Genomic DNA, 17,135 nt, shown 5'->3' on the forward strand with positions numbered 1-17,135 from the left:
TCAATTTCATAGATTCATCCATCTTTTCACTCAAAGTATTAATTTCTTCAATATCATCCACTATTTTACTAGTAGAAGATCTTTCGGTATGCCATTGAGAGTAATTTATCATAATATTATCTAGGAGTTTAGTAGCTTCTCTAATGTTATTTTCATAAAGGTACCCCCCGCGACGGAATCTAAAAGATTTCTAGATGCAAAATTCAACTCCACATAATTTTTTGTATGATCATCCACAAACATAAACCATGAGTAAGGCAATTTCTTATCATCAATTTCATCCTCTCCCAAGATTGTGCAACATGTTCATGATCAAGTTGCTTAAAATTCATTATATCGTTCCTAAGGGAGATGATCTTCGGGGGAGGAAAATACTTGAAAATAAAAGCATCCTTAAACTTATTCCACGAATTTATACTATTTTTAGGCAAGGACGAAAACCAAGTTTTAACACGATCTCGTGATGAGAACAGAAATAGCTTAAATTTAACAATATCATTATCCATATCTTTTTTCTTTTGCATATCACACAATTCAACGAAAGTATTTAGATGGGATGCAACATCTTCACTAGGACTACCAGAAAATTGTTCTTTCATAACAAGATTCAACAAAGCGGCATTAATTTCATGAGATTCCGCACTAGTGGCAGGAGCAATCGGAGTACTAATAAAATCATTATTATTAGTGTTGGGAAAATCACACAACTTAGCATTTTCTGGAGACATCATGACAAAGGCGAACGGAAAGAAGGTGAATAAAAATAAATTATTTTTGTGTTTTTCTGAAAATGTTTTAGAAGTGGGGGGTAGGAAAACGAGAGACAAATGGGGAATAATGTAAATGCAAGAGATGAGAGTTTATGATAGGTACTTGGTAGGCTTGATGTACCAGGGAAATTGACAAAATCAGAACCACTTGGGTAGAAAAAATGAAAATGACGTGGACAAAAAGGAAATGAAATTCTGACGCATTGTTCGGCGTCATAAGCCGGAAATTTAGTTCAGGACAGTCATTTTCCCCACTCAATCCAGAGATCACCAGCTTTCATTTGGCTGGTGATTGAAGAAGCACTACTCAACTCCATGTAAAAAAATGATCGTAAAAAAGAAACTCCATGTCGGTGAGCATCAATAGAAGCCGCTCATTCTGAATGCAAACTTTAACATGGTTTCGTTAGTGGAGCAGCACCATATGGTGAGCATCAATAGAATAGAAGCCACTGCATTAACAAGTGTTGGGTGTTTGGTTGACTAATCTATATTTATACCTACTATTAAAGAGAATAGGTATTCTTGGTTTGGTTCCGCTTTGTTTCATCCCGTTCTAAGTATTTTCATGTACAATATTTTTTTTGTAAGGTCCGTTTTCCGTTTGACGAATATACATGTGCAAACGGAAAGAAACCGTGACGTGATGTACGTGCAAAGGAAACTAAGCGTACGTGTTAAGGAAACTAAGCAGCCAGCCCGTATTTCTATTTTTTTTTTCTTATCGAAACAATGACCTCTCGTTTCAGACTTACCTGCCTTTCTGAACAGTACAAAAGGCTGCTTGCATGCCTTTTTTTAATCAAATTGCTGGGCCTATTTGAGCATCTAACAATTGTTGCTAAGCTTTTCTGGGCCGCGAGCCACATGAGAAAAACTTAATCTCCAGTCCAATAGGCTGCAAAACATCAATATTTCATGTGAAATACTCCTACCTTGCTTCTTTAAGGCAATTCCCACCCGTTTATATAGGTTAGGAAGTTGGCTGTAATATCAACAAGACACCTAGAAAAAGGGAAGATGACAACGGACGAGAGGGCGACTAAAGTCATGATAAAAGAAACGATGGATTTAGGACGTGGTACACCCTGCAAAGAGGGACGTGTGGGCTCAAAGAATGAACTTACTAGGAAGGATTGTGTGTGTGGGTCGGAACATTCAAGGAAGGAAACGTTGCATGACACTATGAGTATTTTTAAAGTTAAAGGAAGGAACAATTTTAAGGCTGCAAAGAGTAGCAAGGATTGTGTGTGCGATGTCGTGCGCCGATTATTAACTGGAGGCCTAAATTGTTCGGAGAATGTATTTTTTCTCTAAACCTTGGCAACTCCTTGTCATTGTTTGGATGTCGTCTTGCTGGTACGCATTTTGGCCTACCAAAGCACGGGTTGTCGTGCTAGCACATGCACCCCAATTTACTTCTCCGTTGCAACGCACGAGCATATGTCCTAGTAATACTACCCTATGCACAGGATCAAATGTGTTGCATAAATATTTCCCAGGGTTGAGAGTTCCCTAAGAAAACAAAAACATACTATAAATCATGTGGGGCATGCTCGGAAAATTTGGGACAGGTAGACGAAACTCATGGCATACCTTTCTACTCTACTTTAGCACCTTCAAGAGCCTGAATGCACCAATAGCAGCAGTGACAAAGCTCCTTCTGGGTTGATTGTTGCTTGTAAATGGCGAGGTCCTTGGCATTGGACCAAGTTTATGATTTGGACTAGGATCTGAGCTTGCATAGGCTGGATACACCTTCAAAGGAAGCCGGGCTTGTAACACTGACCTCCAATGTGGAAAAAAACTTCTCCTTGTGTATGTGGGATCCCATCCTCGGCCTACTTTCTTTCTCACAGCCTGTTATATATTTCATTAGAGGTACATCATAAAACAAAACATCCATACTTCCAGCCAGCACCTCTCGCTTGAGATGTATTATGTTGATCAATACACAACATTGGTGTTTCATTAGATATGAATGATGTTACTGCAGTATAGTAATTCAAGTAGCATGCTTAAGCAACATAAAAAGCTGTTGAACCAGCACAATGCATGGCACAAACTCGCAGTTGAAACATGCTTTGTTATTGGTTTATTGCCTCTAACGATTATATTACACTGGATCTTATTCTATCAAAATCTTTCTCGCAGGCACCAAATAAATTTCAGATGCAACAGAGCATTCAAGAACAATAATAAAGTGTTGGAAGTAACAATAATGTGCAAAGCCCCCTTGGTGAAGTCCTAATGTTGACGTTACTTGGAACCTATAAAGTTCAGCTATCTCATTAAGCTAATTAAGCCTCCTTTTTATTGCATTTACCCCTTTTCTTTGGTAAAAAAACCTGATGGGAAACACATTAGGATGGGGGAGATGAACCATAGTTGGAAAAGGTGATATGCATTTGAAGGCAACTCAAAGCTAGAATTCAGTTTCTATACATGTAGTTTCTATACATGTGTGTGAACACACACTAGGTATTCTAGGCTAGAATTTAGATGTTTTGTACTCCCTCCGATCCATAATAATGGTCGTGGTTTTAATTCAAATTTGAACTAAAACCACGACAATTATTATGGATCAGAGGGAGTAGCTCATTTAATAAGCACTAGAAGCAGCTTGAACATGTCCAGTTTAGTAGCCAAAGTCCATTAGAACACAAATACTTATACTCTATAAATATGGCTGAATTCGGTACTGCAAAGCTTCCTAGCTTTGCAACACCAAAACCATCACGTTGTGCTCTAGTTAGTAATCCATTTGTGCTGCCACAAGGTGTAGGCAAAGCTGCTTGGTACTGCTGCACCAAAATCAGTATTAAGGTATATGGGTTACCTTTGTTTGTTTGGTGTGTTGCCGTGCCATAAGGGAGAGACCGTCATTTTCAACAGTTGTGACCTGGACTCGAGATTAGGGCAAGATGAGTACAGTCAGAAGTCAAGAAAACGAGCCTTAAAACAAAGATTCTATTATGTATCTGAAAGCGTTCATGGGATTTGTCAATTTGGGAAAATTTTACTACTCCCTCCGTTCCTAAATATAAGTCTTTGTAGAGATTTCACTATGGACCACATACGGAACAAAATGAGTGAATCTACACTCTAAAATGCATCTATATACATCTGTATGTGGTTCATAGTGAAATCTCTACAAAGACTTACATTTAGGAACGGAGGGAGTACTTTACATATTCTTAAAAATAGTTGATGTAACATAAAATAAAAAGAACAAGGAAAGGGCACATATTCTTATAGCTTTCTTTCTTTTTGCTGTCACAATATCATTACCCGTTACCAACACCATCAGTCTATCCAAAACTAGATCAACCGGAGAGAGATTAAGACTCGGTTTGTTTAATGCAAAAAGAATCACTTGAGCCCCACGGCCCCCACCTTTGCATGACTCTCCGTTTGACTTTCTGCAGTCATAAGGCTGGCTTCAAGAAATGGAAGACAAATAGAATAATCAGAAAAATAATCATTTATTCACATAGAAAATTATCGTGAGCAATACAAAGAGTAGTACAGGTTTATAGTGTCCATGGGATCTCCATTAGGGCAAAATCCATACTCCTTGAGGATACGTGAAACATGTTGAAAGACCTCCACATGGGGCACCTACATGACATACAAGCTGTTGTATAAGGCAATATATCACTAACATAGATCTACCATATATACAATGTAGCAATTACATAACCAATTGTAAGCAGCGAGATAATTAATATGAGTTGGAAGGCAATAGAACAGTGTGCAAAAAGAGTAATCGCATTCAATTCACTAGGTTTCATAAACTACATAATATACATATTCGGATTCATCTAGATTAATGTATCATGTCTATCTTGAAGCAAAATCTGTTAGCTCCCACAAGTTCTGTGTATTTAACTACACGTTATGATCTAGACGCTTCAAAGGTACGGGTAAAAAACTGCATCACACTTCTGTATATTTAACTACACGTCACAGTTATTCAAATTCCAACTAGTTCAAATCACTTCAATAGTTTTATTTTGGTTCCCCAAAGAGAAAGGTGTCAATTTCTTCAGGCTTTCTTCAGGCTGTATGATCCAAATGAAGTTCAGACAAACTTAAAGACCATACACCTAGTGTTTCTTGAACTACATTGAACTGTCCTCCTGGGCCACAGACAAGTTACTGTAATGAGCTCCAACTCCCTGTTTCTTGGAGGACCTGGAGTTTGTAGGCTAAATAAAGTACATTAAGCATAAATTTCCAGTCTAACATGAATAAAGAAGGCTCATGTCAACGCCCTTAATATACCCCCATCTCCAGCACCTAGAATATTTGGAGCTGGGAATCATGCCAAACAGCTGCAACCATAAAAATATGGAAGTTTTCATTTTTGCCAATTTATCTTCCATGCGTCCAGGAAATAAACAAAGAGAAATGACACAAGCACATGTTCTGTATTCATGCACCATGCAACAACATTAACCAAACGCCTGATGATGATACATGCAATTTTACGGCTAAAAACGATACAAGGCAGTGACAAAACGAGAAAATAGACATAAGTGAAGCCAAGAACAAACAAAATTGGCATTTCACACTATACTCTAATATGGAGATCGAGAGTTTCTGTCACCAATTTTTTTCACTATTTATGCATACATTAAATATTAATTGTAAGATTCGTATTTCCATGACAAAAATGCATATGGTAGTGGAAAAGGAACTAACATGCTCCTTTTAGTTGTAGTGTGTGAATTCAATGCAGAAACCATCAATAGTATCTATCATGAACTCGTATAGCAATCTCCTTCACAATGTAATAATATCAAGCAATGTCTTAGAAGATAAATAACAAAAGGTGTTCTTATAGTTTGTTTGTTTGGTCAATGACGATGATAAAATAAAAGAAGTAGCCAGACAGGGGATCTGATGTGGATAACTAATAACAGGCTGGTTGTTACTAATACTTCTGACATAGAACAATTCATTAAAATAACTAAAACGACGGCTTTACTCCCATCAATTATTTGCTCTTGTTTCATTATCTCTGCCATCACCTTTCCCAAGTGTTCAGAAATAAGAGGTGTTTGTACAGTGGCGGAGCTAGAGAAGAAATGCTGGAGGGGCAGAAGGCAAATATAGCAATCTTGAGGGGGCCAAAGACTATACTTTTTCTAATTAAGCACATTGAGGTCAGTATTCACAAACTACGCATTCTCACACATATTATCAGGAAACTGCACTTTCTTTAGTATGAGCTGCAATGATAGGCCAACAGGTCAACCACTCTGAGGTCAGAGCCACATGTGTATGACATGTTGTTCATAGTTGTCCAGCTGGTAAAATATGCAGCTTTATGATAACATTAGCACAATAAGTACAAATCTGGGATAAGGGCTCGAAAAAGTAGTAATTCAATGATAATTTTGAGATAGATAATTGCTGCAAGAAAAGTTCATTTGTTTAAGCAAGACAACTCTCAAAACATTGCAGCAAAAGGATAAAACAAAATTGGAGTAAAATCAAAGGCAAGGTTCAACAATATATAAGAGTTCCATCCTCCATATTAGACCCAAGAAACCTTCCAGGAGCAACTCTTGCATTAACCGCTATCGTTAATTACAGGGGCAAGATGTGGAGCGCCAGGAATTTCCATTGTGCCTTGGTCCTAGAATTTTGCGCCCCCCCCCCAGCCCAGTAAACGCAGGCGGAGCAAGTATAACATTATTATTTTTATTTGTGGTGAGAACTATCTTCTTGGCAAGACAGAGCAAGTATTACCTCCGTCCGGGACGGAGGGAGTATAACATTTTTATTTTCAGTTGAGGTGAGAATTATCTTCCTGCTAAGACTAGAGCATGTATTTTTTTAAACAACAGCACTAACAATAGTAAAAATACAAATATTAAGTAAAAGGCATCTGAGGCACTGCGGCCACAACATACCAAAAACGCTTACCTCAGAATGCGTTTGAATGTATGCAGAAAGATCTTCACCGGCATGGGAAATTACATCAACAAGCAGCCATGCGCAATCAGTAAGTGTCTTCCTTTCCTCCAGAAGCTCCGGTGCCGTTGCATGTGAACCTTTCTCCCATCTCAAGGCAAATGAACGCCTCATTATACATTTATTGATAATGTCAAACCCATTTTTCTTACTACTGCCATTTATCTTGGAAGAACTGCCCCCACGGATCTGCTCTTGAGCAGCCAGTAGTAGAACAGCAGACTGGATAATTTTTTCATCCTCAATGTAATTCCAGAGCTCTTGAAGTACATTATTTGTTTTTTCTGCAAGCAGTCTAGTTGTGTCCAAGAAGACCTTCTGTAAAACAACAACGAACAAAAAATAAAGTCCATTTAGCATTCATATGCAAGCAAGTAATGTTGAATAAACTTTCTGTGTATCGCCATGTTTCCTCCTATCAAAGTAAATATGGATTAGGGACAATCTCCAAGGCAAAGAAAATAACATTAATAACTAGCAACACTTTTTATATATTTTATTGATGACTTTTTATCCTTTACTATAAGAACATACGGAAGACATGAAGTAAGACAAAAAAGGATCAACAAACAAAAACTTTACACTCTCTGACAAGTTGAGATGAAAGGATGCCCGGCACTTAGTATCACTAATTTCATTATAACCTGTCACGGGTTTATGGTATGACCACAGTTACTCTTTGTGTCATGCTGCAAAAGTAGTAATACATATAGGGAGGGAAATGAAACAGACCATCTCAGGTAGACACAGCAGATGAATAAGCTTGTAGATATAATCCAGATGACTCTGGTTGTGAGAAAGATTGTCCTCCAGATTGTCCTCCAGATACTTATGGAGGCAAGTATTCTCAACTGCGACATGGAGCGGGAGTAGATTCTCAATGACATCAAAAATGACATCATTGCGAACTGTGCGCACATTGGGCGATGCACCATGGCGTAAAAGCAGCTTGATCATGTCCACAGAGAACCTTTCAGCAGCTTCGTGGAGCGCAAAGTATCCAAATTTGTTTATGCAGTTGGGATTGGCGTGCATCCCATAGAGCTCAGGTGCCATGCCCTCCAATACAACTTTTGCACATCGCAGGGCATTGAAACTGACCATGAAGGTTAAGGTTTGTGCGGTGATGGTAAGATCTGATGACATGCCCCGGCCTCTACAGTTTTGGAAGAGTCGGAGGAAGCACCAGGCACTATCCTTTACAAGGATGGGCTCCAATTCGGCATATTTGTCCAAGAAGTTATCAGCCACCCACTAGATGAGTCCGTCACAATTGAAAAAGGTGAAAGGCGTCAGTTATTCCATTAAAAGCACAACAAAATAAACTGTCTTGTGGTCTATGGAGGGTGCATGTATGACAACAACAATGAGAACAACAACCCAAGCATAAAGATAAAACCAAACATGAGGCACCAACAAGGAGGGAGGAGAAAGTAAGGGGATCTAAAGCTAGCATGGTTCAGGCATGTGAATCCACGTGCTCCAATCCAAGGTAACAAACATATTGTTTTAGTAGACTTAAGTACCCTATAATACTACCGGGTTAAACAATAACTAATATAATGGAATGAGCCATCAATCAAATTATGTGAATGAAGGTAACACAAACTTGGGGAGCAGGGTCTGGGATGATTATGTCGTTTGCTATGGACTTGGCGATCTCAACATCCCTTTCTAGCATAAGCTGAAGAGAGAATGTCAAGAGTCAGCAGTGGGAAAGAAAGTAAATAAGGGGAGAGAAACATCACACAGATGGATAGTTATCATACCTTCTTAACCTTTTTCAAATCAAAACCCTCAGTAACTTGAAAATAAGGGACAGGGTAGTCCGGATAATCATTTCTTACTGTAATTGCTTTAACTTTACCATTAACGTTGTATTTGCTCAGGGCAAGTAAGTCCCTTTTCCACAGTGCATCAAATTTCAATTCCATCCTTTTGTTTTCCTGAAACAAGGAAGTTTAATCTCAAATTATGTTCCAAACAAGTTTATTATGCAGGGGCCACTGAAATAAATCCAGGATGACCCTGAGATAAAATGAGTCCTCTCTAAAATGGGTCGCGGATCACTGAGACATAAAACATATGGTGCAAACAGAAAACGATGTATTTACTCTGTGAATCCTGAAATGTAACAATGCTAGGTGTGAAATGAAGGGCCACAAAAGTCCTGTCTAAATTTGATGTTACAGTTGAACAAGTATAAACGATATTCACTGGTTAATGACTCCCATGAATAACTAAATTGCCCTGTTGATGCCACCTGAAGCACAACGAGACATCTTCACATGCAAGGAACGACTACTAACTAAACAAAAAACAGTAGTTACATTTTGAGTATAATATTTACTTTCATATAAGAAACACGTCATGAATCAGTGCGTATATACAACTTGCAGAGTACATACACACAGATGGCTAGGAAGCAACCGAGACTAAATACTGCGCCGACAAAACAAGGTGCAAGAAAAATTAAGCTTTCAGTCCAAGGTTCGGATTCAACATTTTGACATGAAGAACAGCTTGGAATCTTAAAGCAGATAGCTATTTCAAACTTGGCCTTACAAGAGGAGTTTCTTGAATCCCGGCCCATACTAGCCTGGCGTTTTCATCACGAGTCTAAAAAACCGTCAGGCTCAGGCCTTGTTCTCGTCCTCCAATCTGTACTGGCCAGGGAGAGCAAGGCCTGAGCTATCTGCCGAAACCAATCTCGTATTTCCAACCACTCAGCATGGAGTGAGTGGGACAGGATTCCAGAAACCTCACTTCCTGACTCCTCCAAACAACACAAACCCTTCTCGGCCTTGCAGCAACCCCGTCGACCCCCCTCCAACACCCCCCTGCTCCAATTTAGCTGCGTATCTAATGATATATTTCTTCTGGTCTGCAAAGGATTCATCCGCTTCTTCTGATCAAGGAAAGATTCCATCTTTTTCAAGATACAGCCAGTGGTAACGCATCAAATTTGTGATTTTTTGTCACCGGTTCCGTTCTCTTGTGCTCTAATTGCCAGGGTAGCTTGTTGTTCTTGCTTTTTTAAAATCTCAAAATCAGGGCATCTCTTTGCAAGGAACTTGTGAATCGACGGTCAGAAAAAGAAAATCAGTAAAACTTGAGGAGAGGGGACGAGACATTAGCTCTTTATTAGAGAACCGTCACAGAGAGTTTTACAGATCGGAAATCAGATCAATCAAGAACGACGCGACAGCAATAATCTATCTAGGGATTTACAATCAGCTTTAGTCGACCGCAAACGTATCAAAGAAGGCCCGACCAACGATTTCATCAGACCCTAGGGCAAGATTCGGCACACTTCATCACACACAGAAACCACACATAACAGATCAGATAGCAAACGAGAAGAGAAGGAAGGGCGGTGCGCGTGTGGCGCGCGCGGCGGGAAGGTACCTCGTTCCCGGCTCGCCGCGGATCTGGAAGGAGGCGAGGCGACGGCGCGTGCGTCGGCCGCTCGTCTCGCGCGCGTCGCAGGTGCTTATAGCACGCTGTATTTTTATTTTTTATTTTTTTGAGTGGTTATAGCACGCTTTATGGTATCGGCGGCGACGCTCACCAGGGCTGCAGGCCCATGCGGCGACAAGGAAAAACAACCAGCGATCGAAAAGCCCAAAGTTTCCAGGATCGGGCGCCCATGCAGAAGGTTAATTGGCCGGCCCATTAAGCACGAGCTCGCTCGGGTGGCTCGTCCCTCGATCCCAGGTCGCTAGTTAACAATTCTCCAGCTTTTATGTACTTGCCACTATCAATTTCCGTTGAATAAAGTTTGGTAACACCCCCTCAAAAGAAAATTAACAATTCTAAAAAAGGTTGCTAGATTACTGTTCTTTTTTTGTGAATAGTCGCTAGTTAATTGTTGACCACGACCATGGACTACTAACCAGGTTGTTGACTGTTAACTTTCACAAAAAAGTTCATGGAAACTTCAAAAAAAATCTTAAATTCGAAAAAAAAATCATGCATTCAAAAAATATTCATGAATTTGAAAAAAAACATTAAATTTGAAAAAAACATGATTTTAAAAAAATCGAATTCAAAAAAATCATGATTTTAAAAAAAACATGGATTTGAAAAAAATGTGGATTTTCAAGAAAAAGTTCGCGAATAAAAAACGGCCAAAAAAGGAAAAGGAGTAAAACCAAAGAAAAATGGCCAAAGAAAACTTAAAGAAAAAGAAAAAACAGAGTGATCTTTTCAGGGTTGCAAGTTGATGCACAAACAAGGAGGAAAAAAAAAGTAGTAGCCACGAGGATAACCAAAGTGATCTTTTCAAGATTTTGGATTCAACTATTTAATGTTGTGATTAGATTCATCTTAGTTACTTCTCTAATAGTTGTGGATGCTTGCATCGAGGGTATAATCAGTAGGTATTTGTTCAAGTTAGGACAATACCTTAGCTCTGGTCCACCCACACAACACCTATTACGCAATGAACGTTAACTCAATGAACCGTGGTGAAAGTAATTTGGCCATATCCCCATGTGTTCTCAAGAGCATTTTAGTAACTAGAAGAAACACCATCGGCTTGTTCTTAGCACAACCAAGGATTAGTCCACTTCTTGCACCTTGCTACTTTTGTTACTTGCTACCTTGTTATTATTTAGGGAAACGTTTTACGTTGGCTAGCCGGCCGAACGTTGGGCCGGTCGTACGCCACTACGGGCGTCATGCGACAGAGCGTGGCTGTTACACGCGTCCCCCTTTGGGCCTCATGTTCCAAGCAACGACGGCCTTATTCCTTCTCGTTCCCCAATCTGTTAGCACATCTCTTCTATTCCAGCGCATCTCCAACTAGCTAACCCACACCCTCTTCATGTCCTTTCCATGAGCGCCGCTGCTCGAGAGGGGGGGGGGGACATGCGCCCTGCTTGATTCGTAGGCGAGATCGCCAGCGTTGGAGGCTAGGGCGCCATGGCCCTCGTGGTCATGGCACACCCTTGTTCCTCAGTCGACGAGGGCGCATGCTACAATTAGCGAGCGGCCATGCTACAACCGGTGCCACGCGTTGTCGGGACCAGCTGCACATATTGCTAGGACCAGGGGTCACCAGCGCTGGAAAGCTACTACAACTGGCTGCGTGCTGGATTGCTGGAACCAACGACCATGACAACATTTTTTGTTGCGACCGGCTTCTTGTTTTGCTAGTACCAACCATAATTTTTACTATGACCCATTGGCGACAAGCATTGTTTTTGTTGGAACCAATGGTTTCTTTTGTTGGAATCATACACTAGTTTCGTTGGAACCATGCATTTTTGTGTGGCTTTTTCTCTGACAAGCGCCATTGTTTTTGCGAAATCATGTTATGTTTTGTTGGAAACATGCCATTCTTTTGCTGGAATCACGCCTTGATTTTGCTGCAACCAGTGACCACAGGGATCGTTGTGCTGCCGCCGGTGAGTCGACCGGTGCCGCAGAAGAAGCATGCGCGGGAGATAGTGGTAGGTGGGGTGGAGGAGGCGTCATTAGCGCGGTGGATGGTCGAGCAGAGTTGTTGTTTTTCTCGAGTTGCTTACTGCGGAGATGGGCAGAAAAAGGTGTGTGCGTTGACTCAATCAAGGGCTATCGTGCGGCTGCTAACAAACTGGATCAAGGGCTGCTAGGCGACCGACCAAACATTAGACCGGTCGGTTGGCGTCTATCATCGCGCGACTATTTATCTTGCTACCAAATTATCTATCAAAACTATCTTACATCATTTGTAGTGGAACCTTGCTCAAAACTACTTGTCAATTTCTTCTGCTCCTCATTGGGTTCGACACTCTTACTTATCGAAAGGACTACAATTTATCCCCTCTATTTTTAGGTCATCAAAACTCTTTTCTGGTGCCATTGCCGGGGAATGTAATGCGCTTGTAAGTTGAATTTGGTAAGAAAAACTTTTATCGTGCGTGCTAATTTTTATTCTCATTTGCTACTATGAAAAACAATCCTTTGAGAGGCTTGTTTGGGGTGACATGTGCACATGTTGAAGTGATTAGGAAGGAACCCTCACATGCTGAAAATATCTATTATTAGATTCCTCTTGGTATTTTGGAACAATTGCACACTAACCATTATGCAGAAAATTGAACGGTTCATCATGATATGCACTTGCTTGTTATATATGAACTTTGTGGAATATTTAAGTTTGCAGGTTATCAAGGGATGAAGTAAAGAAGAAGATATTCCATTTATCTTTGGAGCAATGGTTTGGCATGGTTTAGCCTATTGGATAATCCGCACTGGTGGGACTGGAATTGATTGAAACTGGAATTCCATAACAAATTCTATCCTATGCATCTGGTTCATTGTGATCGAAATTTTATCTATAATTTTTGCCTCGTGATGGACAAAGTATCTCTCAGATTTGGGGGAGGCTTAAGGACTTAATGCTCAAATGTCCCAATCATGAGCTCTCGTATTATTCATAAGTTTTATGCTAGGCTTTCTCTTCGCAATAAGGAAAATTTTAATACTTCTTCAGTTGGTTCTTTTACGAGTACCCAAAATGATTTTAAATGAGATATTATTAAAAGAATTAAACGCAATGCTGAAGATTGAGAAGTTGACAAAGGTAAAGAGTCAGGTCTAAATCTTGAATATGATTGTGTTAATTCTTTTGTTGAAACTGATGCTTTTTCATGGGGAATGTATCCGGTGCACCCGCACTTGTGGTTCTACCGGTGCACCGGATGCAATAGAATGTTTTAAAAATTCTCAAAAATATCTATCGCATTAATGCAACATCAATGTTTGACGTCACAAAATTTCGTGTAAAAATTTGAGATATTTTTTGAGATACAAAAATGACAAATTTGACATCAATGTGATAATAGGCCAAATCTAAAGCCCAAGTTATGTTATGTACTATTCAGTATTGAATTTGTTAATTTTTTTCAAGTTATGTTTTGAATTTTAACTTGAAATTTTGTGACAACCTACATTGATGTTGTACGAGTGTGCTAAATTTTTTTCAGAATTTTTTAAACATTTTAAATGCGCAATGTGAGTTTGGTGCACTGGTAGCACCACAAGCTCCGGTGCACCAGATATTTTCCCCCTTTTTCATGAGCTTAGTGCAAAATATTGACTTGATTTTGAGATAGTTGTCAACTTCTGTTAATCTATTGCTTCACATGTTGATCTCTCTAAGGAGAAATGGTTTAAATATCATGAACCCATTAAAGATATTTGTAAGGAGCTTATCATTGCTAATACTGAAATACAAGCTTTTAATCCTATTGTGCCTAGTGCTTACATTGAAAAAGCCTCATTTTCCTACTACAATTAAGGAGCACTCTAGGGCTACAACTATGATTAATAAAAATCATAATAAGGCACCTAAACATTCTGAACATATTAAAGTTGAACCTTCAATAGCCATGGTTAAAGATCTTTTGGTTGAAAAGGTTGATGGGCATGTTTGTTTATTTTTGTGAGCAAGCTTCTAGAATCGCTAAGTATCATAAAGATGAAAGAGATAAATATGTTAGAGTTGTTGGCATGACCGTTGTTTCTGTTAAGATTGGTGATCATTGTTATCATGGTTTATGATATGGATGCTAGTATAAGTGTTATTTCTTTCTCTCTCTACCAAGAAGTAATGCATGATATTTCACATGTTGAGATAGAGGAGATTGATGTTACTATTAAGCTTGCAAATAGTTTACCTCTTGGGATTGTTAAAGATGCTGAGTTATTTGTGGTGAGATCAAATATCCTGCTGATTTCTTAGTATTTGGATCTAAACAAGATTTTTTTTGTCCCATAATTTTTGGTAGACCCTTCTTAAATAATGTTGGTGTTGTGATTGATTGTGTTAAGTAGAAACTTAAAGTTTAGTTTCATGAATTTAATATTTCTAGGTTCACCAAACAACATCATGCTAAAGATTTACCTCATGAGGACGTAATTGTTAGTCTTATTTCTATTGTTTTGCATCATATCGATCCTTTAGAGAAGTACTTGTTAGAACGTGAGAAACAAAAGTGTGGAAAAGGACAGTAACATTGTCCCTTCTCTCTTTTTCTCTCTTCCAACTAAACAAAAACAGTAGTCGCATTTTAAGTACTGCCATATTTACATTTCATATAAAAAACACGTCACGAATCAGTCCAATGTTCAGTCCAATGTGCAAGGAATCAGTCCAACAGCTCGCAGAGTACATACACACAAATGGGCTAGGAAGCAACTGAGACTCTGCGAAACAAGGTGCAAGAAAATTAAGCTTTCAGTCCGATGTTCAGATTAGACACCCGTCAGAGAGAGTTTTATACTCATATCGGAAACTAGATCAATCAAGAAGGACGCGACTAACAATTTCAGCAGTAATCTAGGGCAAGATTCGGCGCACACACAGAAACCATACATCAAACGAGAAGGACCGGAAGAGCGGTGCGCGTGCGGCGGGAAGAGCGGTACCTCGTTGGCGGCTCGCCGCGGATGTGGAAGGAGGCGACGGCGCGTACGTCGGCCACTCGCCTCGCGCCGGAACACTGTATCTGACGGCTGGGAATGGAAGAGCTTTTTTATAGAGACAGGGAGAAGGCCACATGCGATCAGAAAGGCCCATTGAAATTATCAGAACGGCACGGCGGGCGCGGCTATGTGCCGCCAGCAGCGAGACCGAAAAGGGCCGGCCCAGTAACCACTTGCAGCGTCACGCTAACGTCAAGATGACATCGTACGTGTTCATTTTTTTTAGCTTTCCCTTCAAACTACCACTTTCGTTTTTAAATTATGTTTATGTTCGAAATATTCTAATTAAAAATATGTATATTAATAAAACCCTTTACATCAAATTAAGAAAAGGTTAATCTTGTATTTGAAAAATATTAAATGTGTACAGAAAATGTTTCTAATGTATACAAAAAATGTATAACATTAATGAAAAAACTAGAAATGTTTATCATGTATGCGAAAAAATGTTAATCATGTGCAAAAAATGTCCATCATGTCTACGAAAATGTTAGTCATGTGTACACAAAAATGTTTTTATCAGTTGAAAAATATTTCAACATGTATTTGAAAAATGTTAATATATTTCGAACATATTGTTTTGCAAAAAATGTTAAATATGTATTTGAAAAAAGTTAAATGTCTATAATTTTTTTACATGTCTACAAAAAAAATGTACAAAAGTAGGCATGTGTTGGAAAAAGAAAAAAAAGTAGACATGTTTAGAAAAACAAAGAAAACCGAGAAAAAACAAAAAAGGAAAGCGAAGAAACAAAAAGAAGCAAGAAAGAAACAAAGAAAATCAAAAGTGCAAAACAAGAAGAAAAAATTGAAGAATACCGTCAAAAACAAAGGAAACTGAAAAAATAACAAAGAAAAAAGAGAAAACAGAAGAAAGCACTAAACTAAAAAACAAAGAAAATAGATGCAAAAACAAAGGAAAAACCGAAACATAATGAAGAAAAAAACCAAAGAAAACTGGCAAAAAAAAGGAAAACTGAATGAAAAACAACGGAAAAGGAAAAGAAGAAAATCAGATTGAACCGACGAACACACCTATTAGACCCGGCGCGAGGGAAGCCAGCGATCGACGCAGCTAAACGGGCCAGCCCATTACTGTGTCGTCCAGTGGCGATTCCTATTTTTTTTTTGAACAAACAAATGGCGCACCAGGTGCCCATACTATTGCATTAATCTGAGAAACAATTTACACGTAAAAGTACAAATCCCTGCATTTTGAGTGTGCATTAATCTCTGAAGCAGGGGACAATGCCCTCTAGTATGAACAGGATTAGTGCAACTAAACCTATGGATAGGAGAAGCTACATGATCCTGTGTGATTGCTAACCTTGCAGCTTCATGCGCTATGCTGTTTTGATCTCTGTTAACATGGTAGACCTGAATGTTCTTGAACTCTGTCATTGCACAAAAGTCTGCTATATAGCTTCTTATCTGCCAATTCCCTGGTTCCTTCCTTGGCGATCTTGCTGCTGCAGCTTTTGCCACGGTGAGGTTGTCTGTTAGCACCGCAGCTTCCTGAATGTGCAGAGATTCCAAAAGATTTGCTGCCAACTTTAGACCCTGTGCTTCCGCTTGAACAGCTGAATTAGCTATCATCCCTGTGGCTGAAATTGATGCTTGAAGTTTTGAGTAACCTTGCTTAAGTTGAATGTAGACACCTATTCCTGCTTGTGCTCCTTCATTTTCGTTTTGGCTCCCCTGTAGATTCCATGCTGCATCTGTGAAGAATGTGTTTTGTGTAGAAAGCTTGGATGCATCAATTGTGTTTCCCTGCCTTAGTTCCTCCCTTTTGTCCTGCATAGGTATCTTATTCTTGCATAGATTATTATGATCTGTTTCTAATTTAAAAGAGTTTGTAATTGCTTGTGCTGCAAAAGAGACCTGTACAGGGGAGCCTTCTTTCCT

At 39.3% G+C, this 17,135-nt stretch overlaps 1 protein-coding gene across 2 annotated transcripts; it reads right to left on the reverse strand.

Moving 5' to 3' along the window:
• Positions 1-2,372: 2,372 nt before the first annotated feature.
• Positions 2,373-8,689, reverse strand: LOC147974536 (meiotic drive suppressor JIEYAO-like). Of its 2 annotated transcripts, XM_087519500.1 has the most exons (8): positions 8,525-8,689; positions 8,365-8,439; positions 7,488-8,009; positions 6,708-7,073; positions 4,300-4,391; positions 4,102-4,210; positions 3,610-3,672; positions 2,373-2,630 (listed from the first exon to the last, which is right to left on the reverse strand). In XM_087519500.1, the coding sequence occupies exons 1-8, from the start codon at positions 8,687-8,689 to the stop codon at positions 2,376-2,378; spliced, it is 1,647 nt and encodes a 548-aa protein (XP_087375626.1). In that variant the 3' UTR covers positions 2,373-2,375. The 2 variants fall into 2 exon arrangements, with proteins under 2 accessions (XP_087375626.1, XP_087375627.1); XM_087519501.1 differs by lacking the exon at positions 3,610-3,672 and having other exon boundaries at positions 4,093-4,210.
• Between the last annotated feature and the right edge of the window lie 8,446 nt (positions 8,690-17,135).

Source organism: Triticum urartu, chromosome 4A (genome assembly GCF_056163025.1).
Source record: "Triticum urartu cultivar PI428250 chromosome 4A, HENAU_Tu73, whole genome shotgun sequence".
NCBI classification, from domain to species: Eukaryota; Viridiplantae; Streptophyta; class Magnoliopsida; order Poales; family Poaceae; genus Triticum; species Triticum urartu.